The sequence below is a fragment of the Opisthorchis viverrini genome (assembly GCF_000715545.1).
Source record: "Opisthorchis viverrini unplaced genomic scaffold opera_v5_356, whole genome shotgun sequence".
NCBI lineage: Eukaryota > Metazoa > Platyhelminthes > Trematoda > Opisthorchiida > Opisthorchiidae > Opisthorchis > Opisthorchis viverrini.
Window position 1 is genome coordinate 54,269 of NW_008752007.1, and position 11,661 is coordinate 65,929.

The window sequence follows — 11,661 nt, forward strand, 5'->3', positions numbered from 1 at the left end:
TGGTGAAAATTCACGTTTCACGACCGAACACTTGCTTTATACTTACTTCAAGACGCCAAACCTTACAGGCTATGATTCTTAGAAAACGGTTGTTGAACACCCAAAGGCACTTCAGTTCCGCTGCTAGACTAGCCGTACAAAGCTCTGTCTCTATGCTTCGACAAATTAGGTAACATTCTAGTACCAAACAACACAACTGGGTCAATTCACTGGCAAGAATTCCAAGCGAGTTGTTTTTTTCACTGTCAGATACACAATAAAGCCTTCAGCGGTTCTTCAATGACCGAGAATCTGACCAACCAACTTAATGGTGTTTTATAGCTTAGTTGAACACAAGCCTATTTGTTAACATATTAACTGACCAAAATCTCGGTACTCATCACTTTTTTCAATAATTGTATTCCTCAGATTTAACTAAAAGCTGGGATGCATCCGGACTTATCAGCCAAAACGCTTGCATCACCCCCACTAAGGGAAAGGCCGTGGAAGAATATCTTAACTAGGCCTTTGGAGATTTGTGAAGCTATTTGAAGCAGAAAAGCTCTTCGCCGGTTTACCCTGCAGAAGTATTTGTGAGTTTTTCACGCTGTAATTTGTACTCCTAGATGCTTTGCTCAACAAGCAGGTAGATGTATCCTAGTGTCGTTATCAGAAAACTATATGGTCTTTGAGAAACGCCAGAGTCACTATTTCACGCGCTCTTCGTTTAAATTTAAACAATTGGGGGGGGGGAAATTGAGGGAACTTTACCAGTATTTCCATTTAAACTTTTATCAGCACTGGTCTTTTATCATTCAGCAACGACAGCCAGTTTGCGCTTCTTTATGCATGACGAAACTAAACAATGATAGATTGATTCCCAAACAGCGGTGCATCTTTCAGCTTGGTTTTTTAGCAGGAATGCTCCTCATTCAATAGGAGGTTCTCAGAAGGTAATTTATGCTGAAAAACCGAAAAACTAACAATTATTTTGAATAAAACAATAAGTCAAGCTTATTTACTCAAAATTGACAAATGAATAAAACAAATTAAACTTTCTTTTCCTTTGCATTAAAGAGATTGGTCGGTCAAAACTTTCCGTAGCTCTTTGAAAAATAAGTGGACTCAACGGAAGAAATGCCATAAAACTCAAGTAGTTGGTTGAAAAACATAGGCCACTACTACGTTCATAATTAAGCACTGTAACCGATGTTATGGATTGAGTAATATCCAAACAAATGCTGAATCTTAATATAGCAGCAATTACCTTTTAGTAAGCAACACCGGCATTTGACTGAGAGTGTTTTGAGCACCAGTATGGAATGCCAGGTTCTACAAACGGTAATGGCTTTCCATTGATTCAGTGTGTTCTCTGGCAGGACATTGGAACTATCAGTGTACATTTCACTTCAGTTTAGTTTATTATCTATAAAACATGTGCCACATAAACGTTGTTTACAGCTACTAAAATATTTACAGCAAAAAAACAAAAGTATGGGGCATATGTCCAGGCGGTTTTGTCGTTGACATATCTGCTTTGTTCAAAAATTGAGTAGTTACGCAGTAAAGGTGATAGTTTTGATGGACGAGTTTCACTGAGTGCGCTATTGGACTGTTTTTGCCGGTGTTATTAGCTACGGGTGAGTTCAGTCCCGGGGTCTAGGGCGGTGACAGTTACCGACCCGACTGAGTTTACTGGTTAGTATTTTTGCATAACCGAAAGAGACTTACTAGTGGGCTCTCATCACAAATAACTTCATTTTGAAATATCTTCCGAGGATACTAGTTTAAATTACGTTCTCACCATGTAGGTAAATTTCAGAGTCGAAAACACCTAGATAGAATCGTTAGTTTAAACAAACGTTTGCCTATCACGAGGCACACTGTACCTTACTTATGCCTAATTCATTGCAATGTAGCATAAACAACCAACATAACAATAACATTCTATAGATTAGAAGGTAAAGTATCACTGTTTGCCAAATGCGCTAATGTGTCCAAGTTACAGTGCAGTTACTCACAACTTAAGTGTTGGTTTCCCAGTTCGTTTGTCCTCAATGGTCACCTCCCATCTGATCTCATGAGTTTGAAGGAATGAATACTTTGCACTTCAGTGAATAATTTGTGAAAAACATCCGTTTTTACAATACTTATGTCATGCTGTTGATGATGAGGATTTTTTAGGGTTAAATTTTTAATCTAGGACCTATATTTAGGTTTAATAGTAGCTGATCGTTTGACGCATGAGTTTTGCTTGACCTTGTGGATTTGGAAGGCTGCTAGCACAGTAGTATGTTGGTCCAAAAAGGAGAGTGATTCGCAGTGTCGGCGTTTGACGTCGTATTATATGACCACCTGCGATGCCTAAAAACGGCTTTCGTCAACAGAATTAATCCCATGGTACTCTGAACAAGAAAGTTGTTTTAGATGCAAGTAACATGGATTATTTTGAATAACAAACTAATTGACTGGGTAAACTTTTGTAGTGGTAACACAGCAGAAATGTGGTTTCAAAAGAATAGCGTTCAGAAAAGCACAGTTTACTAACCGACAGAAAACTGGGTATTAAGCTTCTAGAATCTGTTAGTAAACTTCTTTTTGGTTAATGTTTGTATTGTAACGGCTTGTTGCTCTTAAGCTTTTTGCAAAACTGATTTTAGTCTTTGCTGTCCGTTTTACAGTATACATAAAATACAGACCTTAGTAAATTTCCTGATATTTGTATTCAAACAGAGACTAAAGAGTTAATACCAATAGAATTCTATATACTTTCTAGCACCATATTGTTTACCTTGTTCTTCCGAGGATACTAGTTTAAATTAAGTTCTCACCATGTAGGTAAATTTCAGAGTCGAAAACACCTAGATAGAATCGTTAGTTTAAACAAACGTTTGCCTATCACGAGGCACACTGTACCTTACTTATGCCTAATTCATTGCAATGTAGCATAAACAACCAACATAACAATAACATTCTATAGATTAGAAGGTAAAGTATCACTGTTTGCCAAATGCGCTAATGTGTCCAAGTTACAGTGCAGTTACTCACAACTTAAGTGTTGGTTTCCCAGTTCGTTTGTCCTCAATGGTCACCTCCCATCTGATCTCATGAGTTTGAAGGAATGAATACTTTGCACTTCAGTGAATAATTTGTGAAAAACATCCGTTTTTACAATACTTATGTCATGCTGTTGATGATGAGGATTTTTTAGGGTTAAATTTTTAATCTAGGACCTATATTTAGGTTTAATAGTAGCTGATCGTTTGACGCATGAGTTTTGCTTGACCTTGTGGATTTGGAAGGCTGCTAGCACAGTAGTATGTTGGTCCAAAAAGGAGAGTGATTCGCAGTGTCGGCGTTTGACGTCGTATTATATGACCACCTGCGATGCCTAAAAACGGCTTTCGTCAACAGAATTAATCCCATGGTACTCTGAACAAGAAAGTTGTTTTAGATGCAAGTAACATGGATTATTTTGAATAACAAACTAATTGACTGGGTAAACTTTTGTAGTGGTAACACAGCAGAAATGTGGTTTCAAAAGAATAGCGTTCAGAAAAGCACAGTTTACTAACCGACAGAAAACTGGGTATTAAGCTTCTAGAATCTGTTAGTAAACTTCTTTTTGGTTAATGTTTGTATTGTAACGGCTTGTTGCTCTTAAGCTTTTTGCAAAACTGATTTTAGTCTTTGCTGTCCGTTTTACAGTATACATAAAATACAGACCTTAGTAAATTTCCTGATATTTGTATAACCCCTTCCCACTGCACAAGCAAACCAATAGAATTCTATATACTTTCTAGCACCATATTGGTTATTTTACCTTGTTGGTGACAGTTGTTTAGGCCAACTGGGCTTCAAATAAGTTTTTTACGAGCAAGTTGCCATTGTAAATTTGAGTTCTAAAGAGCAGAAACATACGATTTGCCGTACGTATTCCTCAAATTCGGGTTTGCCGTTTACCTTAATAAAAGCGCAGAGACTGCTGCATATTCGCTCTTCCTAAGCCTAGATGGAAGCAGTCAAAAGTCAGATGCAAATTTGAAGCGCTACTTCTTTGCCTAGAAGCTTTTCGACCTAATCACTCAGCTATTCTAAATCTCAGATATTTTGGCCCAAATAATTCCAAGGCTAATTTCAGTGACCATGAGGGATTGGAAACTAATCACTCTATTAAGTGAGTGATTATTTGGATCGCCGCTGATTGCGCGTAGAATATATGTTGTTTGGTTTAGGTCTATGTGTAACGGCTCATGTACTTAAATAACGCGATTTTAATAACAAGAAAAGGGATAACTTTCATTTATTTGTGGAATGTGCAGTTCTAAAAGCACACGATAATCATCATCAGTTTTTGTGGAAAAACAAGCTTAAAGCATTATTGAAAACATTTTGGATAATTCCAATCAGTTTGCAACGTATATATCTTGATGTCCCTCTAACATTTCAATATCTTGCTCCAAATCACCAAGGGCAGCTTCCAACCACTGTTTTCTATTTATCTTTGTGAATGTATCCATCATGACTGGGAGGCACTGATACTGTTGATACAACGCATCCCATTGTCCTTTTAGTCCATTGAGTAAAGACTGAAAAATATGATCATGATCCTGAAGGATGCTTAAATTTTGCTCACCTTTTTTTCCTCCTCAGATACTTGATAAAGGGCCTTCTTCCGTTTCATTTCTCTAACGTAATCGTTGTATTGCTGTTTTGCCAGAGCAACAGCTTTTGCACGCTGGACCAAATAATCTGGGACATCACCAAATTTCTAAAAATATTTTAGAGTAGTAATGTTTTATCACTTTTTTATACACGTAGACAAGCTCCAAACCAGAAGGAGGCAAATCTATCTTGTCTCCCGTTCGTGTGTCAACCAAGAGTCTCTTCGCTTTCTTTGAAGGCATTTTTTGCGCTGCTATCTTGTTCATCGTGACGTAATCTGTGGCGCATGGTAGACGCTGGAGTGCGTTGTTTGATTTTGACGGTAGATCTGCTTTCTTTGCATCAAGCAAACAATCCCTAAAGGTTTCTTTAAGCGGCATGTATGTAAAAAACAAACTCACTTCTATCATCGGCATTAGCGGACTTGCTGCGTGGCATGTGCACCATATGGTGGCCTTCGTTTTTTTTGAGGTAATTATCTGGAGTCGGAACCGGGACTTTTGCTGGTCCCATTGTCTTCCATTTATATTTGTCTGAGTTGAACTCCTTTTCCACAGTGTGCCGGAATTGCGATGTGTAACTAAGGGCAAAACAAAGTGTTTACCTTTTATTTTGTTGTCTGTTCAAGAAAAACGATACGTACTTAAGAGCATCAAACCTAGCTTAGCTTCGAAAAACTAATATGTTGCGGAAAAGGCGAACACCACTTTTCCATGTCTTGTAATTACCAAATGCGTTAAGTTTTCCAGTTTTGTATCCAACTGAATAATGAATGTGAATCTTTTCCTTTAGAAAATATTGATGATTACAAAATGGGTTTTTAGCAAGAATGATCTTTTCTGGTGATGGTCTCAATGCAGCTGTACCACGATGCGTTTTTTACAGAACATTTCAGATGCCAAGAACACGTTTTGACTAAAGTGAAGGTTTTAAAAGTAATTTGTACCTTTCCTTGATTAGTTCTTAGTATTACATTTATCGTACACATGGTTGCCTTGAAATTTTCGTAACTAGGGCTCATTTTTTCGATTTGTAGACATTTCAGCATGTTGTGTCTGATGTTGATTTTGTGCTAGTTTTGTGTCGTTGCATTAGAGGTAATCACAGAATAATTTAGCTGGCTAAAACTTACGTACAAAAAAGCAATATAATCACCGATGCTGTCTTATAATTTTGATGCCAACCTACATTTGCTGAACTCGTCCTTTGGATTATCAATGCACAGTTTTCTGATAAAGGCAGCATGATACAAGTTTTATCCGCAAGGTAGTGGACGTCACTGTCGTCATAGAATTTGAATTATGCAGTGGAATTACAAAGTAAACAGTATTCGAAACGTATTTGGACAGTAATTGACTCGTGAAATTTTTGTGTTTCTTTTTAGCCAATGCATTAAAATCTGAATACAAGTTTTATCCGCAAGGTAGTGGACGTCACTGTCGTCATAGAATTTGAATTATGCAGTGGAATTACAAAGTAAACAGTATTCGAAACGTATTTGGACAGTAATTGACTCGTGAAATTTTTGTGTTTCTTTTTAGCCAATGCATTAAAATCTGAGTGTCTTATTTTTGTACATAGACCTGTTTGCCACATTAAGCACGATCTACAGCATGAAAGTCGATACAGATGGCAGGGGAACTATTTGAAGATCAACAGGTTCTTATTTGTAAAGTTGACGTATCAGTCTTCTAATTCAAGTTTTCAGCCTTCACAGCATAGCTGTTTTTGCCGAAAAAGCTTAATTACTGTACAAGATAAACAGCGACACATTTGATGCTTTTTTCTGTTTAAACTTCATAAAAAATGGTTATAAAAACTCAACCAGTGCTACTTGATTCATCAATAATTGCGAAATAAAACTCCACAGATGGCTGTACACATTTCAGTTGCATGAGTCTGTTGGCGCTCACTTACATTTACGCTATACTTTTTGTACATTAGATTGTGCGTTTGACGACAGCAAGTGTTCATAGCTGTTATTAACCGATAGATTCCAGTAAGCTTTTGCCAAAAATTCGTTAGGATTGTGCCTTGACCCACTGCATATTCTTCACATATGTTTCCATTATTTTTTGTTCCACAGCTACTAAGCATTTGGGATATTGTTATATCTGTGTCTCCAAAGTGTCGGTTTGGTTTAGCGGAAAAATCGGACCGAAGATTGTGAGATAAACAAGATGATTTTAGAAAAAGTATAGATCAATTACTTAAACAGCACTCCAGAAGACCAACTGCTCAGTGCTGTGCTTGATAGAAGGGTCCAAAAATGGCGCAAAAGCATGAAAAGACCCCCAGTAGACCCGTTTGTGTCAATTATAGTACCTCTCTTGATGTGGATTCCGGGACTGAAGTCACCAGTGGTTAAGGAGACTGGTAGGGCATGGATCAGTGACGCAGCCAGAAGACCTTGCGCAAAGAAGATATTGGTTTTAGTGCACGGCAGTCTAGTTCCAGGAAATAACCAATCACGCCATTGCCTAAGTATATTTCCCGAACTGCCCCGCTATTTGTTAACTCAAACCGTATCAGGTGGAACCAAGATACTAATGGTACTTGGTTTACTGCTGACGACTGATTGACCAGCTGACTGACTGACAACTGAAAATATCTACCTCCGAGGTGATGCTTCAATTCACTACTGCTAATAAAAGTATAAAAATGACTTATACAGTTGGCGTTCTCTAAGGGCTTTAGAACAGAATGACAAATTCTATTAGCATCATAAGCTGTAGTAGTAGAACTCGTGAGTATTTGTTACCCCCACTTTGAGTAGAACGTAAGAATTAATGTCATTATAACACACATATGACTGAGTCCGCTGCAGACTTTTCCGCAAGGATTTGGCCGTTGCTAGAGTGCATTGATCAATAGAAAGACAAAATATTTGATGAAATGTCCGTTTTATAAGCTGTAAGCATTAAAAATTAAAAACAAAACTGGCACTCCATAGACAGAATCCCCTTTGGAGAAGCACTTTAAATGAACTTTCATTGAAGAATTAGCAAATAGAGTAGCACTGGACCAACGTTTGTGTTTATAAAGCTATTTTTTAAACTTCATCATTACCTTGATTAGAATTTGGTGTGAAAGGTTCCAGGATTCACTCAGGACTAAACTTTTCCGGCCGTGCTTTAGTATCACTTGAACGGTTGATGCCTGTGAACTGGACGCAATTTGCCCTGTTAATACAACCTGATATTTTGAGCAGTCGATTAGTGGTAATCAGCTCAGGTGAACAAGGTATGAAATTGAGCTGTGCTGCCGTATGTAGTAGACAATAAACATTCATCAACAAAATGTATTTTTACTTGTAAAGGTTCTTTGTTGCTGAGCAAAAAACACATTTTTGGTTGTGGTATTATTTCATCCGAAAAATAGGGGCTTTGACGTGATAAACTTTTTTTGGAAATCACGGATCACCATCTCGCAAGGTGGTAAAATAAATGGACGATTAAACTTTCTCAATGAACCTTATAATAATTTTATTAGGTTTTAGCCTTTTTTGCGTTGCCAAGATTGGGAGGGAGTGCAAATGACCAAGTGAGCTGGCATAAAACAGCAAACGTCATTATGTGGGACCTCGTCTTAGCCAGTCTACACCAAATTGCACGGAAGCATTATGGGGAAAACTCACTCCGACGGCTTTCAAGGTAGTACAAGATAAAAATATGCACCCATGCACGATATACCCGTGATAATGGGCATGAATCTCAGTGTGCGAGAAAATTTGGTTGACACCATAAAATGCGCCGATGTTGAAAAGACGGGCAACCAAATTTTTGAGCTGTTTTCATTTTCTAGTGGCACTATATATGCGCACCTACAGTGTGGAGTGCAAGACAAAAAAGTGATCAGATGACCTCCGGCAACTACCAAAATGTCTTTAAAGCCCGCAACCTAAAATAAAGTAGTTACTTTTTAGGGTACATCCGAGATAGTCATACTGATTTTCACCTTTACTCATGAGCAACCAGGAAAAAAGATCAAAACGGGTGGGTTGACTGATTGAACCATTGTAATCACAGCAAGGCATGAAAGGGGTCCTTTTTTACATATATTTAAAGAATAAATGCGAATAGCCCGGCACGGGGCTGTGTTAACAAAGTGGGACGTATGCACAGACTGTCACAAGTCCATCATCAGGAATAATTTACAGACGCGATTACCCACAGGCGTTTTTAATGCCTAAAAACCCATTATGTTAGGTGGAAAATGAAGGTCGAATTTTTAGATACTTGTAGAGAAAAATGAAAATTTAAATTTAAAATTATTACTTCAACTGCAAATATTGCTTAAACAACCGATTTGGTACAAAAAAGTCGCTGACCAAATATGGTACCCTAGTAGGGTATTATGGAGTAATATACACCTACCTACGCATTCATTACTCCTAATCTAGCTGTTAGAAGAAAGCTGTTTACCTCCAAATTTTGCAGATGTAGGTTAGTACAAGCAGCAATTCACCTGATTAAACTCTATCGTGTAAAACTTCTACTGTTTAACTGTGGTGGCTAGATTGGTACATGTCGGAATTTCAGATTTTCTTTTTGTAAGGGGGTGCCAGTAAACAGATTAATTAGCTGAAAACCGAAGCATAATATAAGGTTTTGGAATACATCTTTTGGAAAAAATTATACGTCTCTAAGGGCTTTTCCTGATTGCGATTACTTTTACTTAGGAATACTTTTCGTTTGAGGCAATTTGATCATTAAAATAGGAACTCTCATCGAAAGATCCTCCAAGTTCTCTCCACAAAAGCTCAACATTCATACAATCAAATTCTCACAATCACATCAAAAAGATTGTCTTCCCGACTATGTGCATAGAAATGACAGTAAATATCTCTTCCAAATGCGGACTTTGGTCAATTTCGTTAATCTGTCCCACAATTTACAACTTCACGACCAAATATGGATGCAAAGCATTATCTGCTTTTTGAGGTCAAATTCTGCATAAGAAATATACTCCAATTCTTCAGTGTTTGAACCGAGGACGGAATTCCCTCATATCTATCTCTCGTCCTGTGCTGAGTGCGGAAATCACTTCCGGTCCTTGTACAGACACTGCACGACTTTTTATGGGTCAACATCCTCGATTTCTCACCTTAGTGTAGAGTATGGATATAAGTCTATTTTTGCTGAGAGATATTTACTGTGAATAGTTGTGTACGCGCGCCATTCACTAAGCTGCATTTATGCCAAGAACCCCAGGATATGACATACATACTTGTTCTTACCTTTCTGCCACCCTAATATGCCGATTATACTCAATCGTTTTACTTGGATTCATATTCAGATGGATTAATGTAGAGGGCAAAGAAGTGTGTAACCTCCTAACCCGCATCCACACTGATAAGCTGAGTAAAAAGGAAGGTAGTTTTTGTCGCACATCCACTAGTTCCGGCTGCAATTCCAAGATTCCCACAAGATTTAATCAAATAAATGCATGGGAGCTTCCGATAAAAAGTTATTCTGAACACGGATCCTCAATATATTTACTCCAATGAGACGTAAGAACATCACTAATCGCACTATGTATAAAGTAGGCTCTCTAGGCGCGTACTTTTCCCATGTCATTGTCGGTTTTACGTTGGTAAAGATTTACCCGGAATTTAAGCTGAAACGCAAGTTGAAATCACAATATAGACATGCTGACAAAAGCACCGATATCTTGAATAAAATTTTCACCATGGAGTTCCAGATACGGATGGCGAAAATTAAACATACTTGAATTAATAGGGTGTAGTAGACATTAAGGGACCACATTACTTACCGCAGGGGTTTAGGAGGTATTTCCAAAGGTTTTGGCAGCAAGTTGTAAATCGACTCCTCCATCAATGTAGGACTGAGGTACTTGTCAAGTGAGAGATTGTTCCTTTTTTGGTGAGCCTTTAAGGGTCAGCAAATTTTCATAAAACCTCTGCCTAATTACCATGGCATTCAATTTTTTGGTGTACTAAAACACCTGATCCACAACTTTCAGTTCAAAAGCATCGAAAAAACGGGTGCGACCGAACAGGTGACCAAGATAGGCGAAGGAACTGCGCGACAACTCTCCCAATTTTCCTGGAATCCTGGGATTCCGGAATTCTTTAACATGTAATTTTTCTCCCTCGTTTTGGTCCATACATATGGCTACACGGGTGTTACACACGAACGAATTTCATCTCTTCATGACTTTTCGGGACGAAAACAATGACTTATTTAAAGAAGCTAACCCATCTCACGAACATTTGAGAGTCATACAAGAACGAGGCTAAATAGAAGCGTTTGTGATTTGCGTAAACTTTCCCCATCACTCGGGAAGGCAGCCAGTTTATAACTGCGGCGGTGTCAAGGCCTATCACGGATTGACGGATTGATACGCAGGATCGAGGCTATTGCCCACGTTTGCCGGATCGCTTTTGTTCTTGTTGGTCAGTGGCTGTCGTTCACCTGAAAGGCACAAGTGAAAAAGGGTGTAGCACTGCTCTTTATGTTCTCAGCGCGGGGCAGTATGCTTGCCAGCGCGAGGATTCGCATAAATAAACGTCTAATAGTGCTTTAAATTGGGTTCTAGAAGGAGCACGTACAACCGTCGGAGGAAGGTCATTCCACGCAGCTACTACTCGAAATGAAAAATTTTTTCTAATGAATGTGTGTACCCTGAGCTTGAAAATTTTCTTACTATGTCCCCGCCGTGTGCTTGCTGGGTCAACGGTAAAAAACCTGTTTGCCAAGATTTGTTCAAACAGGGCGTAAGTAAGAATTAGGTCCCCTCGGAGGCGACGGCATTCCGGGGTAAAGAGCTCAAGCATCGCGAGACGCGTTTCGTAATCCATGGATTTGAGGGCGGCAACCATTCTCGTGGCGGCCCGCTGGACACGCCCAACACCGACCAACTAGTCTAGTGGATTAAAACTGCGCCAACTCACGACGGTGTGCATTTCACACCCCGATGAGTTGGACGGCTTTTAAAGGCTGGTAAGTTTACAGAAGATAACACTCCTTTCATGTATTCCTTCATAGTTCTGGA

At 38.7% G+C, this 11,661-nt stretch overlaps 1 protein-coding gene across 1 annotated transcript; it reads right to left on the minus strand.

The window, feature by feature from the left end:
- Positions 1-4,385: 4,385 nt before the first annotated feature.
- On the minus strand, positions 4,386-10,564 carry T265_10254 (hypothetical protein; the record flags this gene model as incomplete). The annotated part of the gene is made up of 5 exons (XM_009176571.1): positions 4,386-4,568; positions 4,616-4,750; positions 4,785-5,011; positions 5,046-5,224; positions 10,420-10,564. 5 exons carry the CDS (start codon positions 10,479-10,481, stop codon positions 4,386-4,388), a joined length of 786 nt encoding a protein of 261 aa, XP_009174835.1.
- Positions 10,565-11,661: the final 1,097 nt, after the last annotated feature.